The 23,302-nt window shown below is 40.6% G+C and overlaps 1 protein-coding gene across 1 annotated transcript in view; it reads right to left on the bottom strand.

Annotated features, from left to right (window-relative positions):
* LOC114364449 (A kinase anchor protein rugose) overlaps nt 1-23,302 on the bottom strand; it is a 56,124-nt gene that overhangs the window by 21,084 nt on the left and 11,738 nt on the right. The window contains exons 4-18 of the mRNA XM_028320619.1: nt 23,073-23,286; nt 17,309-17,531; nt 15,922-16,064; nt 15,760-15,846; nt 15,570-15,673; nt 12,802-12,992; nt 11,588-11,739; nt 10,619-10,736; nt 10,262-10,308; nt 6,180-7,746; nt 5,229-5,374; nt 4,127-4,291; nt 2,972-3,151; nt 2,108-2,206; nt 732-839 (exon numbers count right to left, since the gene is read on the bottom strand). Of these exons, the coding sequence (XP_028176420.1) occupies nt 732-839; nt 2,108-2,206; nt 2,972-3,151; nt 4,127-4,291; nt 5,229-5,374; nt 6,180-7,746; nt 10,262-10,308; nt 10,619-10,736; nt 11,588-11,739; nt 12,802-12,992; nt 15,570-15,673; nt 15,760-15,846; nt 15,922-16,064; nt 17,309-17,531; nt 23,073-23,286 (3,544 nt within the window). The remainder of the gene's footprint in view (nt 1-731; nt 840-2,107; nt 2,207-2,971; nt 3,152-4,126; nt 4,292-5,228; nt 5,375-6,179; nt 7,747-10,261; nt 10,309-10,618; nt 10,737-11,587; nt 11,740-12,801; nt 12,993-15,569; nt 15,674-15,759; nt 15,847-15,921; nt 16,065-17,308; nt 17,532-23,072; nt 23,287-23,302) is intronic.

The raw sequence follows: 23,302 nt of genomic DNA, 5'->3' as shown, positions 1-23,302 counted from the left end.
TCATTGAGTTTGGCGGGACAGTTCAGCGTGGGTCATCTATACTTTGACAAACGTCAAAAATCTGTCAAACTTCATAAAAACACTGGTTAAAGTTATGGTGATTTAACTCGGCTGAAGATTTATCATGTTACTAACACCTTTATATGGATTCTGTTTCAAATAAACGTATCATGTTTCTAAGGAGGGTTTCACCGCCACTGGCTGGCGAGTAAACTCCTGTAACTTCCTTGTGGTTAAGACAGTGGCGCCGACTTGTGAGCGCAAAAGGAAACCCTCAATGATTCAAACCGATTTCTTTTCTGTAAGTCACATCACGTGGTCAACTGACTTTGTTACAAACGAAAGAGACAGAACTACTTGTGTTTCAAAGGAGCACAAAAAAGGCCCCTAACGGTAAAAAGATTCTAAGGAAAGTATCGATTACGTTTGAACTACCAGGATCTCAGAGGAAGGGAGAAGTTATTCATCTTTTACATTTTTGGGAACGTAGGGAAGGTTCATTTTTTGTCAATAGTATGATTTATGTCCTATCCAAAGAAACTACTTAAAGAAGCTTAAAAGTGTCAACAAGTTAATTAACGAAGGTTCGCATACTAGGAGATCATGAGTTTACAAGAAGTTGCTTCGATCCCTTTTTCGAAAATTCCAAGGTAGCAAAAAAGGGTCTCTTCAAGTCGTTGGGTGTGTCTAAATATCTATTTATGTAATGAAAAATATTGTTATGTACTTACAACATCTCTATAAATGACAGCTCGAAGCCTGTTCACGTCCATATCCTGAAGAAGCCTCTCGGGATCCTTGACAGGACTCGAAGCATCGGCAAGACTTGCCACCACACTCTAAACCGCAAAAAGAAACACACATAATAAACTCATTATTTACTTAATTAATTAATCCCATTAAAAACAATGCTCTAGATTTGTAAGTGTGCCACAAAATACCAGGCTATCATAAGGTGTGAGGAGTGCTTGGAAGCCGTGAATGGGAACCTTTTACCTGAACAGTCTCTAGTAGCCATAAAAAAAACGGTTTTCCCCAATGGATTTTGAAATTTATGTCTATTAAATATGATTCAAAATCAATTGACGTTTCATAAAAGGATATGTTGGCGACCGTAGAATCTTGTGCAGAGAAAAAAACGTTTTAAGATTTGGGACAGGGTGTGACAAGGACGAATATACTGTGCAGTGTTAAGAATTAGAAAGAGAAAGTTATATCTATTTAAAGCACATTTTATGAATAAGATGAGAGGGAAGATGTTACGGTATTTTTGGGATGTTTTTTAACTGTACATTTTAACGGTGTAATAACGAAAGTTAGCTAGGAAACCGTAACAAGGTACTGGGACATCACGAATCAGGAGAAGATTGAAGACTGACTTACTACGAGTACTATCTGTTTTTTTAGTAACCTTAAAAGGGACAAAAGGGAAGGGAGAGTCTAGTTTAATTTCAGAAATAGTTTTATTTATGTTCTACTTAATTCCAAAACGTGTCTATGTATATTTTTAAAGAAACGTGCATCTAGAAATATTGTGTCTTGTAACAATTTTATTGAAATAGTAATAATAGAAAAGTAGGCCTACACAATTAATTTTGTTGAGTACATTCTTACATCATGCATAAATATAAATTACAGATACATAGATAAATATTTACAAAATATATTGACAGATAACGGTGACAGTTTCAAAATTCTAATAGACATAAAATTACAAATATTTCACTGGCACGTAGGCGTATAAATTACAAAGGTTGCACCAGGAACGCATGACTGCCAAGGCGATAGGACGGTGTAAATTCTTCTGAATGTGGTGGGCGGGCAAAGAAAATTTAAATAAGTCCTTCCAAGAAAAAATCAGTGAATAACAAGAAAGGTGTCCAAAAGTCAAATGAAACAATTAGCGTGAATCCCTGTACCAGGATACCATAAACTCGAAAGGATGTGACGGTGATTTGAAGAAGTAAAAGGGACGGTGTTTCTTAAGGATCTGTGAGAGAAAAAGGGACGACATCGCTTGCTTTCATTGGTCACAAAAATCTTAGACAATAACCAATAATAGCAACCGAAAGTCGGCTTTACGGGTAGGTGATACGGTGTGTTTTACCTTGGGGTCAGGCGAGTCCGTAGGGCGCGCGGCTCTGGCGGCGGCGTATCGCTGGCGCTCCTTGCACTCGAGACAATTGCGCACCGCGCACGTGCACACCTACGACACACGCACGCTAGCTATTCTAGAGCTACACACACTACTCCAAGTCGAACACCGAACTCCTTGCATTCCCTTTTCAAACAGGCCAGTCACTTTTTTAAACATTTTACTCTCTATCGACTCGTGGGCCCCTGGTACCCAAATCGATAAGACCGAAGGGGTTGAATGATTTTAACACAAAAAAGGAGTTCGGCATTCTTATAGAAAGTAACTATAAGTATCTATAGAAGAGTAACACGGAAGAGTGTATCTACAGTCTCTATTTTTATAGTTCACTATCTCTGTAAACTATGTCTCAGCTATGATAGATAGAAAATAACCAGTAAAATTGATCTTGTCTAAGCATTCAATTCAATAGTCGAAGATTTTGAAATCGATGAAATCTCTTTTGTAAGTACCTTTAATTAGAGCGTACTAAAATTAAAACGAAATTATGACCAAACAACAAGAAAGAAATAAAAATATCAAAATCATCGGTTTGGAGATAGTGTGGCATCTCAGGTAAAACAAATAGAAAATTAAATACAATGACGAGTATCATTCACAAAATCTGAAGCCAAAACAGTAATATTGGCGCAACGTTCCAATCACTACTCTCAAGTTCTACACATTCTATTAAATCAAATACACCGCAGGTAAGAAATAACTTTAAAAGCTGGATAGATGCTAATACACCCTAATTTCTTTTCCATCTGTTCAGTAAAATATTTTTAAAACAAAATGCTTGCCACAAAATCTCCAAGCCCCAATCCTCCAGCTTACCAATCTCAAGCACTGTCTCAAGATGCCTCCAGAAGACATGTTCTTCTCAGCTTCTAGTTCAGCGAAGTTCAGCGCACTGGCGAATATCAGCACGTCAGCCATGCTGACAAGACGCTGAAGGAACGTCACCGCCACTTCTACAGGCATGCCTTGCGTCGGCTCGATGACGTCGAGTTCATTCTGCGATAGAAAATAAGTCCAAAATTAAATTTATTTAAATGACAAAGATTTCTGGCGGTAAAAACCTGCCTGAAAGCCTTGGTTGCGTGCTATGATTATATCCTATCGACACATTTTATTGATTTTAGACAATACGCTGTCATCTTCTTATTGTCATCGTGGTATTATGCCGCTTCGTGAAGTGATCGCAGCATGTGACAGAAATGTTACTTTAAAATGTAAGAGACTTGATTAGTGTTTGAAAATAATGTACGAGGCAGAGCGTGAATTAGCTACTTGGATAAAAATTATGTAAAATTCAGTTTTCATATAATAGTTCACATACTTGTATTATTTACATCTCCCTTTTTTAAGAACTAATTGGTTCGTTGAACTATGGTTGGTTGAACTATCGGTTAATAAAATTAATATTCAGCACAGATTAGTGCGGCGAGAAGTACCAGGCGAGCATAAACGCCAGCAACTCACATTGGGCGAGGTAGCCGAAGCCAGCAGCGGCAGCAGGCCACCGCACGCGATGATCAGGTTGTCGGCCAGCTGGCTGATCAGGTGAACAATATTCACCACGGAGACCCTATTATTGCTGCTGATTACTACGACTACAAGTACCAGGCAAGCATAAATGCCAACAACTCACATTAGGAGACGTAGCCGAAGCCAGCAGCGGCAGCAGGCCACCGCACGCGATGATCAGGTTGTCGGCCAGCTGGCTGATCAGGCGAACGGTGTTCACCACAAAGATTGCGTCTTCGCTGTTGATTAGTACGGCCAGAAGTACCAGGGGAGCATAAACGCCAGCAACTCACATTGGGCGAGGTAGCCGAAGCCAGCAGCGGCAGCAGGCCACCGCACGCGATGATCAGGTTGTCGGCCAGCTGGCTGATCAGGTGAACCGTGTTCACCACGAAAATCCTATTATTGCTGCTGATTACTATGGCTAAGAGTACCAGGCGAGCATAAACGCCAGCAACTCACATTGGGCGAGGTAGCCGAAGCCAGCAGCGGCAGCAGGCCACCGCACGCGATGATCAGGTTGTCGGCCAGCTGGCTGATCAGGTGAACGGTGTTCACCACAAAGATCGCGTTCTCGCTGCTATTCACGAAGTCTATCACGGATTTGGTTGAGTGGCTTCGCCACACCTGGAATGTCAAAGAAAAAGAATCAAAACCACATCAGCAATACACATTCTTGTTGCAAAATTAGACCTATTGCAGCTAAATGAGCTGCCAATTTAGCTTGGACATCGGTGAAATGGAAATCCGCTTTTGTAAAATAGTAGCACCCTTATTATTTAGCGTACAGTTATTTCTCAGGGCGTCCAAGGAAGACCAGCTTCGTGACTTGCCCTTTTGAGCATGTCACGATAAATGCAGAGCGGGTGCCTATTGGCACAGTTTTTTCTCACCACTTGTTTTAATAGCCAACATTTTTGTTGTTTTTTTTTGTATTGTGTCTTTTTTTCTGTGTCAATAAACCTTTTCTATTCTATTCATCAATTTTAGGTGAAATGGCCAAGAAGTCATCCAAATAAATAACGTCTTTTTCAAGCATGTCATATTGCTAATGAATTATTGACTTTAAGAATAACTTACTTCAAGATTGTTGTTGATAAACTAAACAATCAAAAACTAAATTTATAAATGATAAAATCGTCTAGATCCATAAAGTAAGAATTCAAAATGAACTCTTATTCCAAAAGACAAAGAAAAAGGTTCCTAGACTATTCACCTTTCTCGTTCCCATTGCTACAGCTCCCTCTTAACCAGGATTTTCATACTTGTTTAGCAGTTGCAGCGGTGCTAACGAGATGTGGGAATAATCCCATTATCTCTTACTATAGTCTGGTCCGGGAGCACGTAGAATTTTGTCCAATGACCCCAAGCTACCCATCCTTATCGCTCGCGCGTAATTATGTTGCTGTCGCGCTCGCACACTCAATGCAGGCGCGCGTCGCACAGTCGCGACAGCAATATAATTACGCGCGAGCGATAAGGATGGGTAGCTTGGGGTCATTGGACAAAATTCTACGTGCTCACGGACCAGGCTTTAGAGTACATCATTATAAATTCCACTGACCTGTATATCAGTCTCTAACGAGAACAGAACATCAGACAGCAGCCGCTGGTGTATGTACGACCAGCGGAATTCAGGGATGCGGAACGGCGGCCGCGTCGGGCCCGGCGAGAACATGGCTCGCGAGCATTTCGACGGCCGCTTGGATTCTGCGAACATTCGTCACAAATTTACATAGGTATTTACAAAATTACGAACATATCTTTACATAAAAACGATGCTGTTAAGTTCCTGAAATTATAGCCCGAATTAAGCCTTCCAAAGCATGAGGTAATAGGAATCTTCTGGGAAAACTCGCTCTACCATATAAGAGTAGCTGCGATTCTTATCAAGAGAATGTCCATACTACCAGGCCTGTTCATCTCCGCGAGTTTACATCGAAAACAAAACACGCACGATGGCCCACCTACAGGATACTATTCGACAAGGCCTCACATACGAGCGAACATTGACTCACGCACGCGTATTCTTGTGTATGATGGAAGAAAATAAAGAAAATGGTGTACTAAATACTGTGCAGTATTTAACTGCCTAAATAATAATAAAAACACAGAATATACTTTTTTAAGTTGCCTCAAGACACTGAGAGGTAAATAAGTAGTTAATATTATTCATGATAATTCATGCTAAATCCTGCTAAATCATGTATTTCCTCCGCCATTTTCCGCAGTTTGGCACCTCACGTCACATCATTTTACCGAAGTCAGCCCTATAGCTTCGGCGCAGTGCCGATCACTGACGTTTGTCAACAAAATGGTGCTTGACTCTTGAGACAGGCTAAATTACATCATATTGATAATGACATTGAGCATACATTTTTTAAAATACCTTTTTATTATTATTCTGTGATACTACATAAAACATCTACTAACGTAATTAACAAACACATGTCTTTTATACAACTGGTTCCCCTCTTGGTAAAACTTAACAGAATAAAATCAAAGAGTAACTTACCGAAATGGTTTGAGTCTACTTGAGTGCTCGTAGAAGCGCTTCGCGGCCTCTTCGGTGACGTAGATGTATTCGTCCCTTGCGAGGCCACGCCCTCGCTCCTATTGCTGTCCTGCTTCATCTCGCCGTCTCCCGGCAGACTGACGCGGCGCTTCTCTCTCTCTCCCTCTCGATTCCTTTCCTCCTCACTCTCTTGTTCCTTCTTATTAGCCAGCGAGATATTCTCGCTGATCGTCGATATAGGTGGAATTTCCGGCGTCTTTGGTTCCTCTTCTGTGGGCATCTCTACTCTTTGGCTTTCGTTTTTCGCGTTTTCTTCAGACACTTCATCAACGATTTCGGTTTCTGTTGTCTTTTCTTCTTCCTCTTTCCTAGAATTGACTAAAAATTCCCCATCGAGAGGCAAAACGTTCCCCTCGTGCGGATGGTCAGACGGTATCACCCTTTGAGGGCTGTTATCGTCCGACGTATTATTTACATTTTCGTCTTCTACCTTATCCTCCTCACTCGAAACTACCTTACTAATAATATCATCTACGAGCTCATTGGCGATAGCTTCCGCCATTCGTTTCTCGTCAATGATTTCTTCGATTTCATGCTCGAAATCCTCGCGACCGTTTGGTGTGTTACCTTCGGAATGTAAGCCTCCCGATATCGCACCTGAATCGGTGTCGTCATCTGTTTTTAATCTGACAGTTTCTAAAGCGATCGTCAGCACGTCATTGACGATGTTTATCGCGACGTGCTTAGGGTCATCACTGTCGTCGTCTGGAATGTGTATGTCAGTCTTATCTTGCGTTTTCTTAGGGCTAGTCGCTTCGCTCGGCGTCAGATACAACTCGGACGGATCCGACAACTCCGATTCTCTCTCTGTCACTATGTTAAGTTCGGCAACCCTCTCAGGGCTCGCAGTTTCACTTGCCGACAAACTGGAAGATATCCCTTCGCTTTTATCCGTGTTGTCGTCCTTCGAGACGCCGTCGCCGACGTCTCTGACCGGGATGTAGTCGAGGCTTCCCTGCCTCGTCAAAGGCTTGTCCGTCTTCTCCGAGTTTTCAACCGTCGCGATCCCAGATTCGGAGCTCTCCAAATATTTGTTTTCGTTTATAATAGAGTCGACTAATTCGCTATCCGCATTGAGCAATTTGTGTTCCGGTTCCTCGTCTATCGCGTGTTCCACCTCACTGTCTGTACATTTAACACTATCACAACCATCGGGGGGCACTTCGGTACGCTTAGGGCTATGCACTTTACACACTTCACTGTACACGACCTGTGTAGTCCGATCGTCGGTTTTGCAGCTGCAGGCCTCGACTTCTCGGAGAGACAGGCCTTTTCCGATTTCTGTTTGGGCGGCGTGGTTGAGGACGTTCTGCTTGCGGATGGAGACGGGCGAGCTGGCAACGCTGTCGGCGTCGGGCACGCGCGCGTCGGCGTGGCGGTCCCAGCCCGAGATGGTGGAGATCGGGCGCTGTTGCCGCTCCGCCGGGTCCGTGATGTTGTCAGCGCGCCGCTGCTCGTAGTGCTCGTACATTTGAGCGAACTGCAGCTTGAACTCTTCGTATGAGACCTGGAATTTGAAATTATGAATTTGAGTAGTATAGCCTGACCAGGAACATAAAAACCCTCGCCATGTTGCGGAAAATTAATGGTACTAATTTCTTTTAATGGCAACAGTAACGGAAAAAAAAAACTTCATTGACATGTCACCTTGCATGTCAATCTATTGCTGTCAAAGTGTAAACAAACTTTATTTTAAATGTGCGCAATTGATTTTGTGAATTAATTGCTTAAATCTTTTTATAGTCGTGAAAGAAAAGTGGTTCACAATGTGTTAAAGTATTTGTCGAAGAGAAATACTAAGGGTTCGGACAATATTTTCATTGAATAATGTTTCCGACAAAGGTTGTCAAATTGACTGACATGTTTATCGTATAGTACAGTCAACTATGAAAATTAGCTGTGGTTTGTTTCAACTACCTATTTTAAAGTTTTTTGTCACTTTGTAAGTATTGAATTTTATGGAATTGGGAAAGAAGTACAGAGTTTGAAGCGTTCATGAGCAGACATTGTAGTTGAATATTCAGAATTTGATTATTTATGAATAATAATAAAATCCTACTTGCTCGATTGATGGTTTCATTTAATTTATTTAAACCAGTTTACCTTTAATATAATACGTTTTTGTTAATTTATGAAAATATTAAACAAGCCTATAATCCTGAATCCTGATACATAAAGTTAGCCTATTAATTTAATACAGGTACGACTGTACCCAGTGTTGCACTATCAAATGCAATTGAAGCGCCTCTATGCCAGGGTTTTTATGTTCCTGGTCAGGCTATAATAATAGTTATTGATTGAAAATGAAAGTTTAGATATCTAACGAAATAATAAAAGTAGATCAGTGTGAAAAATTAAAAACCGATGGTCGGAAAAGAAAAGACCAGAATCAAGTTCGGTGGCATTTCAACGTTAGCTGATGACTCATTACAGAGAGCTAAAGATGACGATAGTGTTAGGCCGGAGCCGCGCCGCATCGCGCGATATAGCGAAATCTTTGCGCTACGCATGTGCTTTGACTCTTACCCCCTTATTAATAAAAACAACTAGAATGAACTCTGGATTAAAATGACATTTCCATCACTTACTCACCTGATGATAAGTGATGATCACTAAATGACAATTTAAGCCAAAAATTTAACAAGGGTGTAACTCCTATTAATAAGGGGGGTTAGAGACGAAATATCAACACAAACTGGCCAGACAAGATGTTGAATGATAGCGATTGACGACAAGTGACACTGAATGATGGCAATTGGTATCTTAAAGTATACCTTAGAGTGCACTATAGCCAGTGTATCCACCCACACGCGCCAGCCGCCATACTCGTGCTTGATGGCAATTAATACTAAAGGCGATTGATGTTGAATGATGGCGACTGATACCGGTTGATGGCGATTGATAGCGATTGATACAGATTGACAAGTGCCAATGGTTATTTAAGCTAGAGTATACCTTAGAACGCACGATAGCCAGCGTATCCACCCACACCCTCCAGCCGCCATACTCGTGCTTGATGGCGATTAATATTATTTGATGGCGACTGATACCGGTTGATAGCGATTGATACAGATTGAAGGCGACTGATAGTGATTGACAAGTGCCATTTAGTTATTTAAGTAGCTAGATAATACCTTAGAGTGCACAATAGCCAGCGTATCCACCCACACGCGCCAGCCGCCATACTCGTGCTTGATGGCGATTGATATTATTTCATGGCGACTGATACCGGTTGATGGCGATTGATACAGATAGAAGGCGACTGATAGTGATTATCAAGTGCCAATGGTTATTTAAGCTAGAGTATACCTTAGAGTGCACTATAGCCAGCGTATCCACCCACACCCGCCAGCCGCCGTACTCGTGCTTGATGGCGATTGATACTGATTGATGGCGATTGATACATATGGATAGCGATTGATACATATGGATAGCGATTGATAAATATTGATAGCGATTGATACCGACTGATACTCATTGTGGCTTGGCTAAAGGTTACCTTAGAGTGCACTATGGCCAGTGTATCCACCCACACCCGCCAGCCGCCGTACTCGTGCTTGATGGCGATTGATATTATTTCATGGCGACTGATACCGGTTGATGGCGATTGATACAGATTGAAGGCGATTGATAGTGATTATCAAGTGCCAATGGTTATTTAAGCTAGAGTATACCTTAGAGTGGCCAGCGTATCCACCCACACCCGCCAGCCGCCATACTCGTGCTTGATGGCGATGGATACTAATTGATGGCAATTACAACGAACTGATGGCGACTGATACAGAATGATGGCGACTGATACAGATTGATGGCGATTAATACTTTGTTGTAGAATACCTTAGAGTGCACTATGGCCAGGGTATCCACCCACACCCGCCAGCCGCCGTACTCGTGCTTGATGGCGATTGATATTATTTCATGGCGACTGATACCGGTTGATGGCGATTGATAGCGATTGATACAGATGGAAGGCGACTGATAGTGATTGACAAGTGCCAATGGTTATTTAAGCTAGAGTATACCTTAGAGTGCACAATAGCCAGCGTATCCACCCACACCCTCCAACCACCATATTCGTGCTTGATGGCGATTGATACTGATTGATGGCGATTGATAGCGATTGATAGCGATTGATACCGACTGATACTCATTGTGGCTTGGCTAAAGGTTACCTTAGAGTGCACTATGGCCAGTGTATCCACCCACACCCGCCAGCCACCGTACTCGTGCTTGATGGCGATTGATACTGATTGATGGCGATTGATAGCGATTGATACATATTGATAGCGATTGATACCGACTGATACTCATTGTGGCTTTGCTAAAGGTTACCTTAGAGTGCACAATAGCCAGCGTATCCACCCACACCCTCCAACCACCATACTCGTGCTTGATGGCGTGGTGCAGCAGCATCCGGAACAGAGAGTACACCATGTCGGATATCTTTTGCTCCTCAGCATTTTTGGGGTGGATGTACGCCATCGCTATCAGCCATTCCTGGGGGATAAGAAAGGGAATTGTATTATCTATACTAATATTATAAAGTTGAAGAGTTTGTTTGTTTACTTGAACGCGCTAATCTCAGGAACTACGATCCGATTTGAAAAATTCTTTCAGTGTTAGATAGCCCATTTATTGAGGAAGGCTATAGGCTATACAACATCACGCTACGAGTAATAGGTGCAGAGCAAAAATGAAAAATGTTGCGAAAACGGGTTTTCATGCGTACGAAGTCGCGGGCTCAGCTAGTTCTACATATAAAAAGAAAGTCCTCGTCCCCAATGAGAACAATCAGCCATTCATCATCATATCATAGGACGTCCACTGCTGAACAATGAACATAGGCCTCCACCAATGATTTCCATGTTGATCGATTGGTAGCGGCCTGGGTCCAGCGCCTTCCTGCTACCTTTATGATGTCGTCGGTCCACCTGATCAGCCATTAAGCATTTTAGCAAATATCACATTTCGACACGTAAAAAAGATGTAGATATCTACTGTTCACTTCTGGAAGCGACTCTGGAGTCAGATCGACAGAAAATTTTTCTCCCGACATGCCAGCCGGTGGAATAAATGGAACACTTTGAAAGAAATAGGAACAAAAGAAAGAGAAGCAGATTTTCAGCCGTATTACCTACCAGACCAAAAGGCATAGTGTGAGCAGGAACCTAACTAGGTGGACTAACGATTTATTTTGAGGAGGTCACGGGAAGTACTATAAAGTGGTGTGCAATAAAGTGTATTTATTATTATTATTACTTGGATGCAGGCAGCGTAGGACCGGTAGTTCTGGAAATCCTTGGGGAGGACTTTGTCCAGTAGTGGACGTCTTTTGGAACGAACATTACCTGCCAGACGGACATCTGCAGCACTGTGCGGCGGTTCTCGCGGTTGTTGCTGCACAGCAGTGTCATGTCAGACAGGAACAGCTTTTTGACCTCCAGCAACTGCTCCGTCTGCTTCGACTGCCGGATCAATGTTGCCACCACTTTGAGGATCACTGGAAGGAAAAGTTGTGTGGTGAATATTTGATTGACTGTGAACCCTTTTAGGCGAAGTCTATCGGGTACAGAACTACAGATGTTTTCCTCTATCGAGTTATCTTTGAGCTGAAATGTATAAGAACTATTCTAAAATTATGTAGCTAAAGATAAATAAATCATGATTTTATCAGGAATAGTCAAACTTGGTTATAATTATTCTCTTTAGAGAAATAGGCAGCTGACATTAAGGAAGTAATAACTGGCCAGCTAGCAGTAAAACTCTCTCGATCCGAGAAAATAAACATAATTCTGTACTTCAGAAGCAACATTGAGCTATTCGTTCAAAGGCTTCGCAGCTTATTTGTTGCTCAAGAATGAAAACTATGTATTTAAATAATAATAAACTAAACACGATAGGAGAAGTAGAGGAATGTTTCCCTAAAACACACTGGGGTTTTCAGCCTTTTTGGTAGTAACGGAAAACAACAAGTAGACATTCGCTAAGCTACTTACTGGGGTTCTCCAGCCTGAAGTGCGGCTGCGGCTCCGGGTGGCTGGTGTACAGGATCTCTGTCAGGAGCTCCGTCAGCAACTCGTATAAAGCATTGTACACCGGCAACGCCAGGCCATCGCCGCATACGCTGTCTAAAGGCTCTCTTACAAACCAAACAGTAGAAACATATTCTTCTCAAGATACTCACTGGGGTTCTCCAGCCTGAAGTGTGGCTGCGGCTCTGGGTGGCTGGTGTACAGGATCTCCGTCAGGAGCTCCGTCAGCAACTCGTATAAAGCATTGTACACCGGCAGCGCCAGGCCCTCACCGCATCACGAATATTACACGCTGTCTAAAGGCTCTCTTACAAACCAAATGACAGTAGAAAAATATTCCCTTTAGACACTCACTAGGGTTCTGGTGGCTGGTGTACAGGATCTGTTGCCCAACGTGCTCCGTCAGCAATTCGTATAAAGTATTGTACACCGGCAGCGCCAGGCCCTCGCCGCATCACGAATGTTATACGCTGTCTAAAGGCTCTCTTACAAACCAAACAGTAGAAACATATTCTTCTCGAGAAACTTACTGGGGTTCTCCAGCCTGAAGTGTGGCTGCGGTTCCGGGTGGCTGGTGTACAGGATCTGCTGCCCGACGTGCTCCGTCAGCAATTCGTATAAAGCATTGTACACCGGCAGCGCCAGGCCCTCGCCGCACGCTCCCAGCCGCGTCGCCAGCAGCGTGTATAGGTTGTGAGGAGACATCACGTCGTATTTTCGTCTGAAAAGTATATTTTTTTTAAGATTATTAGCAATTTGTATTGCACAAATTACTAATAGTCCCATTAGCCCCTCGTGGTAAGCTAAATAAGCTTGTGTTACGAGTGGGCTCACCACAATAGTCGAGCGGCGGTGGGATTCGAACCCGCGTTCCTCGGATCTCGAGTCGGCCACTCCAACCCCTTCACTGATTTGGCTAGCGTGGCTATAAGTATAAAGTCCGGTCTGCGAGCACGTAGAATTTTGTCCAATGACCCCAAGCTACCCATCCTTATCGCTCGCGCGTAATTATGTTGCTGTCGCGCTCGCACACTCACTGCAGGCGCCCGTCGCACACCAGACCAGACTATAGATCGTTTCATCTACGAAGACGCGCCCCACCAATTTTGGTCGAGGGAAGCGCGGGGTGCGGGAGATTGATCCGAGCAATCCGAGCGTCATTATTGTAGTGTGCGTGTGCACTCATGGAAAATTAAGCGTGTACCGATAACACTCAGACATTAGCGGAAGAATGGTGGGGCGCGTCTTCGTGGATGAAACGATCTAAAATAAATCTTATCTGCATATTATTATACGAGTGTTAAAGGCCTACCTTAATGACTGATCTATGGGTATAGACATAGTTAACTGAGTCAGTACCTGAGGTATGGAAGCAGCACGCGAGGGTGATAAGCATGAGCTCCCCTGGCCTACCTGGAAGTCTTTAAATAGACTTCGGATGCAGGTCGGCCGTAGTAAGGACAATCTGTTCAGGTTCAGGCTCAAACTTGGAGTGCAAGTGTGGTTTAGTTCCCCAGTCGGCGAAGCACATGATGTCGTGCCCTGCGTGCCCAAACAACTGCACGCAGGAAGATTTAATGAAGGCTGCTGACAACGCCATTCTTGTGGCGGAGTTTTGGACTGACGCTGAGTAGGTTTGTTTGTCGACACAACAAGAAGAAGAAACATGCGAGGGTGTTTTTGTGACGGTCAAAAGTCAGCGAGACTTCAGATCTCCTTCAGATTGTATGTTCTGTCACGTCATTAATGTCAATGTCACCCCTCCCTTGCCGCTCCCATACCTCAGTTAAGCGCTTGACCAACTCAAACCAGTGAATGGTTTTCGCTGAATTTGCTCGCGGAGAATCACATGACGTAGGTATCTGCTAAGAAATTAAAGTACGGCCAACGAGAAGCGATACCAAATGTAAACAAACCCAATTTCATGTGTGATCCCGTCTGACTTTGACATATTTTGGCGGGAGAACGAGACATTACGACAAATACACAAGATGGGAAGAGACAGAATATACTGTCAACTCGACAGTCGTATCGACCTTTTGTATCGCTGCTAGTTGGCCGTATTTTATTTTCGAAAATACACCCCTTAAAAAGATGAAACGGACGTCCAAAGTTCAACCTGAGCAAAAGTTAAGTTCTAAATTGAGATTGCCCTCATATCCGCGAAATAAGAGCTAAGTTTCCAATACAACGGTTACAAATTTATCTACTCTCAACTTTACTTAAGCTTGCCAACTTTCGAGGCAATTTATTCCTTTGTCTATTCGTAGTCGGAATATTGGTAAATAAATATGAAATGGCGGCACTTATTTTAATTGAGAAACTTTTGGAACCACTTACAGACTCTCTAAAATAACGTAATTACAGTTTTGACAAATCCCTTAGAGAATTTTAGTAAGTACTTATAAAAAGTTGGGAACGATCCCAACGCTGATAATTAAATCAGATTGTTTTAATGGAGAACTGTGACTTCGGCACTTGAAAAAGGATTTGAACTACTTTCATTCAATAGCACTTCATTTCACTGACAATTGCTACTTTAGCTAAAGTTAAACTATATTTTTATTAACACAACGTGTCATGAAACTTGTTCTTATTTGAGTCTGGATTCGATCAAGTAACATCACTTTTGAATAATGGAAGATAAAGGCTGAGTTTCACCACCTAACTTTAACGTAATTATAATGATAACCGGTGTTTTTGTATGGAGTTTGATAAATTTTTGACCTTTGTTAATGTTAAAGTAACTATGATGGTGCAACCTAGCTTAAGAATGAGTGAATAAGTAACTACGTAATGCCTTAAAAGTGGTTTGAAGGAACATACGTTTTAGCAACACTTAAGTTTATTATCGTTCTCAAAATTAAGAAAAGCACAGTAATACTAAAGATAAAACCGTTCTGTAGACCCAGACACATTTAAATGCCCATCGAAACGTACATTTTCCAAATAAAAACCAACGGAGTCTGCGTTTTAAAGTCTAGCTCTTGGAGCGATAAAGCGGTCCACAGACAAATGAAAAGACTTAGTACATAAAGTTATTCGAGTAGAAAGACACAAAAGCCAGTCTAAAGTGGATATCGAATCGACGAGATTTTGGGTATAATATTTTTTGTTGGAATTTTGCCACTAAAGTTAAGCGTCAGCATTTTTAAACCATTACAAACGAAACCAAACCAAAATATATTCTAAATACGATATTTTTATAAATTCACATAAAAAATATCGTTTCACCTACAAAAAACTTCCATGAACAACATTAAAAATCATTACAACGACAGTAAATGCAGGTACTTACTTGTGTGTACTTCTGCTAAGAAAGAATCCAAGTAGTTTCAGAGCTTGTAATCTTATAAGTTGGCTTTCTGATGATAGGAGCTTGAAAATCGTCCTCACACCACCCTGGAAATAACGCACATAAAGCGTTAAAATGTAATAACAAACTATAAAAATATACAATTTGAGGGTAGTTCTAAAGTAAAACTTACTTTTGCGTCAAAAGCTGGCACCATCGAACTGGGGTGTTCCGACATAAGAGAAATCAGCATTTGCAAGACATCGTGTAAGTTTTCGTCCTGTGATAGAAAAAAAACCATTTTAATCACAAATCCAATCAAACTTATAAGCCCAAAAGTACCAGGAAAGCATACCTCGTGCATAGTGGTCAGGTAGTTTAGTATCGACTGCAGCTCGTCCTCCTTGACGCCGTTGCCGATCATAATGAGTTGCTTTAGAAAGAGAAGGATGTACGCGCGGATGGTAAGGATATCCTTGTGGGCGGGGCGTGGGCCATCTGTGAAGGAGCAAACTCTTTTAGCCCATCGTCTCCTGGTACCCGTGTGCATCGGACCGTGAAATGTCATTTGTTATTTGACTTAACTATTAGAATTATGAAGATTAGATAGATACAGATGTCATGTAAATGGTTATTTATTGTATTGTAATGCTTGGATTTTGTGTAACGGTATTTTTTTGTAACTCCATCGAAGGAAATACAAGAAAGAGACAAAGTTATAAGTAAGACAGTGAACAAACTACACAATATGGCTCAGGGATGTTACACAGTCAGTCCGGGCGTCAGATTGGGCTGTCATTTCATTGAGTAAGGACGGCCCCGTTGTTTGATTTGTACGAAAAGTCCTATTCGTATTCATTACTTAGGAACAATTTATTATTTTTTGTCAAAAATATCACACAAGTACCTACATTGTTTCATTTCATTTGAATACAACTGTAATAATGATCGACTTGTCATTAAAAACGGACGCTTCCACCAAACAACGGCCGATCAATTTAATCGCTGATAAATAAACTCCAGTAAACGGCATTTAAATGTAAAGCGAGTTTTAATCGAGTGTCTTTGTCCGCAATCCGAGTGCGGTATCTGATCCCCTTAATGGCTGGAAGAAGCAGTCGTTAACGAGATAATGGCCGGCGTATCATAAACTTTGCCTCTGACAGAGACAAATCAGCGGAGTAAATATGGCCGCCGTTTAAACCATTAAATCTACGCGCAATAATTACAGTCGGGATCCTCGCTAACGTTTGCCTTGACTTGATTTGCTGAGTGTTTGAGTTGTTTAATCAGAGGATAAATGTGTACCTACCTACGTATTATTGATGACGTTTACACACTTATTTGCGACGATGTGAATAATGATATTTCAATCGCTGTAGACTTCGCCGATGATTTTACAATGTATTAGTTCTAAATATCTAATATGCATGTGATAAACGGTAAGTAGACAATGCTAATTAAAAGCTATATTTTGGTTAATTAATTACAAAAGTTGATAAACTTTGAAGATCTTGTATGTTATTCAGAAAGTTCATGACTAATATTATGAAACAAAGTACAAAATTAGATTTAAAGTTCACCTTGGATTCTGGCCTTTGATTGATTGAATGTTAATTATCTTATCACGGTCTTGCAATCATTCACAGTCTGACTAAATTATTTCAGATGCCTAACCCAAAATGTCTGACTCTGAGATTTCTTACAAGTTATAAAAGAAGATACAAAATTGCAGAACTTACCCATTCCCTTAGGAGAGATGCCACTCTTCGACCGTGGGTTCACGACCCAGTAGTAGAACTTCAGCGTGTGGACTGTCTGGAGTACAGTGCTGACCCTCCTCACGCTGCCGTATATGTGAGCGTCAGCCAGGAAGTCCGTAGCCAGGTAGCAGTACAGTCTAGCCTGGACTGCAGCCGGCGTGTGGATCCATAGGGCCGGGTTGAACAGGATGTGGTCGAGCAACTGCCAGGTCAGAAACGATTGGCAGAAAGACTGAGGTTAGCGTAGACTTTTTACTGTCCGATGGTTGGTAGCGTGCGCTCACTTGCTTTTGTGTTTGCCTCCTACGGTTTATGAGTGCCTGGTAGCTACGAGATTTTCTTGAGAAATGATTACTTAAATTACTCTTGAAATATTTATGAATAGATAAAATAGGATTAGAATATAAAATGTAAGTAATTTTTTTGCAAATATTGAAGGATTTTACTGGATTATAATCTAAATGTTCTTAGCAAGATTAGTGAAATATCTCTATAAGTACAACTTTATCTTAAATGAATTAAAAATATATTCGCAGGTACCGTTTACCCCGATTCTGGCTAAGCTCAATAAGCTTTGGGTGCGGATAAGCTGTGATCGATTTGAACATCTAAATCGAAAAAGAGTTTTGTACGAAATTAAAATCAGTTTGTGTGTTTAATACCCATGATTTATACTAAATAAACTAACCCACAAGTACAAAAATGAGAAATCTATCTCGATATTGTGTAAACTAAACTAAAAAGCATTAAAAAGTATCGCTGTTTAAACTTGAACGATTTTATTGTGCGTGTTGTGATGTTGATTCGATAATCCGTAGTGTTTAATACCCTTACATCATAAAATGACATCAATAAAAAATATACAAAACTCAGTGATTCAGTCAACTGGAAAGTGTAGGAGTGGGGCTAAGTTTGAAATAAGATTTAAAGCATTTAATTCAAAAGGTTCACTTCAAATACTTTTACAAAGAACAAGCTGAAAAGGGTGTGCAATTTCATCAAAGATGGAACATCATTGTTGTGAAGTTTTTTGAACTAAATGCGTAGCGAAGAACTATCTCTTACACATAAAAATAACGACGACACTTGAATCTATTTTGCGTCTAAAACGGCGACTTTTCTCAACAAATATCAATTAAAATCAAACGAGATAATTCTTCGTTAAGTGCAAAAGGTCGTGTGGGACGTCTGAAGCAAGGAGCATGCGCTAGCAACCATCGAAATAAAACTTAAGACTAAAACAATCGGTTATTTTGACGTGCGCTCGAAACGCAGCTCGTTCCCGATCAACTTGTAATTGAAATTTAGAGCAAAAGTTCCCAATGGAACTAAACTGTAAAAGCTATCCAACTCGATGTTGGATTGAGATCAATTAATTAAGAATTTCAAACAAGTTTGCTCGGGAAAGAACTGAGAGAATTACACAAAAAGGCGTAGAGTCAGTGAGAGAAATGTTTGTTGGGGAATACGAAAAAACAAAGTCACAAACAATAGTACAACTTCACGATACGGATAATTTAAATATTCTAACAATAACAGTATTGAAAAACAAGCTTCCAATTAGCCGATTTTCTTCAGCTCCTTTAGATCTTAATTTAAAAAAATTAAGACAAAATATTATCATATATATGATGTGATAAGAATATCTGATGGGTTCGTGACATTAGATAATACACACAATAGAATAAAAAGACAAAAAGAAAGTTGCAGCTAAATAAAAGCTAGTATAGTTCCAAAATATTGAACTGTCCTATCCATGACATTGACAGCGGGACGCAACCGTCAATACCGGATCGCTGGTTCTGATTTTTGCCATGTTGGAAACCATATATTTGAACGATGCTAGCGGCCCCCCTGTCATTGAGTTTGGTGGGACAGTTCAGCGTGGGTCATCTATAGGAAAATTGATTTTGGCTGTCAATCATTTGTTAATGTATTTAGAAGCTCACGCCTCGACAGTATACTCATATAAACCAATTACTCTCACATAAAATATGCTAACCGCATCGTAAAGTTGTATTAGGGGACTCGTAAAGAATTTTACACATAATAATAGCAGTCATTTTCACCATCTTCGAAGTCCAATGCGCCTATAAAGTGTTGCGTTAAACTTGGCCAGTTAAATTTTAACGGCCAATTATGTGTCCTTTGGGGATAATATACCCAACCCTAGTAGTCTGTATACGTATTTTATATGTATATGATTCCAGTCAATAATTTTGGTATCAGCAATCGGCGGGTTAACGATTTGACAGTTAGTCATTAATTATTCGTGAAACAAAGCGACAAAGATTTGACCATTTATCAAGGCTTGTCAGTTGTCAGAGTATCGTAAAGATTATTGTTGGAAAGCAAAGATCGTGGAATGCAGATGGCACTTTTGTTACCTCTTAACCTTTTAGGCCGAGTTGCACCACCTTACTTTGACCGTAACTTTAACGATAACCGGTGCTTTTTTATAAAGTTTGACAGATTTTTGACATTAAAATTTGTTAAAGTTATAAAATGGTGCAACCCATCCTTAGCCCTACACTGCATGATTTTTTTGTTTTTAGAAAAAAAAATCTTTTCAGGTAATATTTGTGGTCTAGAACACGGGAAGCACAGCTAAAATTAAAAAAAACTAGTGGTTGAGGAGAAAATTGATTTTTTTATTTTGTTCCATATGTGGCACTGCATGCAATGACCTACCTAAATTAAAGCGTAATCAATACAGGGCATGTGTAGCCGAATAACAAGACAATCAAGGATTACTCCCATTTATGAGGCTTATTAAGTAAATATTGGCGCAGCATGATAGAGGCCTTAGTAGCGCACATTTGCTCATCCACTGACAATGCTTCTCGTTTGGGTGTAGCTTGATATTTTTTTTAGGATTTCTATTAGATGTCTGAGTTATGGAGACGATCGTATCCTGCAGTGCCTGCTGGTGGCTGAGTTGTATTGTCATTGAAGTGTAGATATTGCTGAATTTTTCAAACTGGTTTACTTACTGACATGGTATTTCTTATCAATGGCAAATAATTACAAGAAATATTGCAAAGGAATTTCAACTTCTGGTTCTAGATCGGTTTGCCCTCAAAACTCAAGATTTGTTGGATGGTAATTTTTTTTCCAGCTGATATTTTGCTTTATTCTGGCGACGGAAACAGCAGGTGTAGGAGAAGCGTCTTTTGCAGCAGACGCGGAAGAAACAACTGTTGATTGACGTGTTCGTGAAGGCAACTGCATCACGAATCTGAATGTAGGAAACAGCAGGATCTAACCACTAGGATTTGGTATATTATGCTGCTGCATATCACCAGCATATGACCCTGATAATGGTGCAGCGAATTCATACCTGTTCAGTGAAAAAAATTGCTCTTCGTCATCCGTACTTATTACTAAATGTTTCAGAAAGTTTGTTGAGGGTAGATCTAATTGAGGCAATGTCATCGTCACTTTCGGCCTGAGGAGTCTTGTTCATCTTCATTGCCTAATAGTATTGTCAAATAATTTTGGATTTGAGCGCTGGATGAGGTTTTCTTCGCAACTATGCAAAAATAATCAACATCATGCCATTAGTATACACATCTAAAATTGTATCATCACTGCATGAAGTGACACATCGGGAACACACAGTAATTGTAAAAATTTAGTATCGAAACACGGCCAAATAAAAAAAATATACTTACATTTGTTTAGATCACTGATATTTCGACATGAAAACAATTTATCCACTGTTGCATTCCATAAACAACTATTTTTTATTAAATTTTCAAAATGAATACGCACGGCGCGTGGCTGACGTTCAAAATTTTCAATTAAATGACTGATTAAGCGAGATAGTGCTGCCATCTAATTTCAACTAATGCAATAAATGGATGCTATTGGTTGTTGTCACTTTATTTACGTAATGATAGATGCCGCTACTTGGCTCAAATCAGAAAAAGAATCAATTATATTGGTTGTCCCACATAAGGGACTGAATGCAGTGTAGGGTTAGAAACTAAAAACGTTTTTATCATAAGTACATTTTAATAAATACAAAGATAAGAAAAATAAAACTTAACGTATTTGTGTTATTCTTTGTGCTTATTTAATTTGTATAGAATTACGATTCAGAAAGATTGTTATTTAAAGACGAAGTGATTTTCGAGCACAATGTTGTGATTAAGAATTCTAAGAAAAAAATATTTTCACTTCTAAGAAAAGTATAAGTAGGATTTTAGCTAGAAAGTGCTTTGCTTTGCTTTATGCTGGAAAATATTTACTATGTAGGTACTTATTTATTTTAGTGAAGGAAAAACCTTATTTTCAAAGTTGGTAATTATAAAATCGTATAGGTATACCTACAGTATTTATTTTGTTACACTAACGCCCGTATTCACAAACGATGCTTGCTTAAGTGAAGCAGCAAATCGAACGCACAGCGTTGAATAGAGCTCTGTGATTAGTTCGTGTGTGACCCTGTGCGTCCACGCGCTTTGTGAGACCTCATAGTAATGTTTGTGAATACGGTGGTAAGGCTGACTTTCACCACCTTCTTTAACGGTAAGTACAACTTTAACCGCCGTTTGTGTATAGAGTTTGACAGACTTGACATTTGTTATAGCTAAAGTAAAATGATGCAATCCAGGCTAAAATTGTTTTTGATCATAGCCGATGCATGCCAAAACTATCGAACGGGGATGCCTCCAAATGAAGTGAGCAAATGAATTAGTGTAAAATGTTTCCAGTTCACCGCGCAATTAAACGCAGCCGTGCAACTATTATCGCAGTGTTCGTACAAATTGATTTATTTGCAGTGTCAAAGCGGTGTTCCGAAATGGACTGTAATTTGTGTGCAGGTTGATGCAGTTTGCAACGGACCGCAGCCCTGTTTAGCTTGTAAACTGACGAACATTCCGCAAACATTATTATGTTTACGTAGTCGCTATAAATTTTTCACGAAAGCAATTTTCTTTTTGCCCGCGCATTTTAAACGACCAGAAATTATGGAAATGCTTTGTACTCGCGCAATTGTGTTAAAACGGTGAAATATTTATCATCCCGGGTAACGGGCAGTTTCATTTATTCAACATCTATTTATACGACGGAATTAAACCTTATTATTCATTTTCATTATGGTCGTCTGGATTTTATTTAACGAGTTCGAAACACTTTTAAGATACATAATGAATAATGATCCGATTCCTTGACAAAGGACAATTTAATTTGCTATTTGAGCAAACATTTACAAATAAGTTTTAATTATGTATGACAGTCAATTGACATTCTTTTTATGGTCATACTTTTTTGGTATACGTCAAAAAGTAACCATCACCTATTGGTTTCAAAGCAACTTAAAATCAAATTGGTAACTAATTTGGTTTTATCCCTAAAATTAAGTGTTCTGTGTTTTCTTAGATGTGCTTTGATTGTGTATTAAACGAGACGCCCTTATCCCTGTACATATAGAACCATACAACCCGGTCAAGTTAACTGCGCACTATGCAGCCGTGACGTCATATCGACGGTCTGGCACGAACAAGGCTAACGCGGCGAGGTGAGGTCGCGTTCAGCCAAGTGCGCAGTTATAGTTCTTGCGCTTCACGAAGGCGAGTGAGTGTACATGCACATAACGATAGTGTAATGCCCAGTAATGTCTATCAAAACTGAAAAACGAACAGTATCGAGCCACCACACATGTAAAGCTCACTCGCCTTCGTGAATTGGAACAACAATAACTCGACTGGGTTGTAGATCGTGGATAAAAACCTACCTGTTTCAGCAGGAGATCCGAGTTGGGCGAGCAGCAAGTCACCAGGTGCTTTGTGAGGTGTAGGAAGGATGCCAGGGTGTCTGGGGTGAGGTGGTCGCGGCTGCAGCGCTGCAGCATGTGCGAGACGACCAGGAAGCCCCGGCATTGCAGCATGTGCTGCTGGACCGTGCTGCAAGACTCCACCAGGGAGCAGACGAAGCCGAGGAGCTTGGAGCTGTCGGGGAAAACAC

Source organism: Ostrinia furnacalis, unplaced genomic scaffold (assembly GCF_004193835.3).
Source record: "Ostrinia furnacalis isolate ACB-3 unplaced genomic scaffold, ASM419383v2 OfSCF7420, whole genome shotgun sequence".
Taxonomy (NCBI): domain Eukaryota; kingdom Metazoa; phylum Arthropoda; class Insecta; order Lepidoptera; family Crambidae; genus Ostrinia; species Ostrinia furnacalis.
This window is presented reverse-complemented; position numbering and strand designations above follow the sequence as displayed.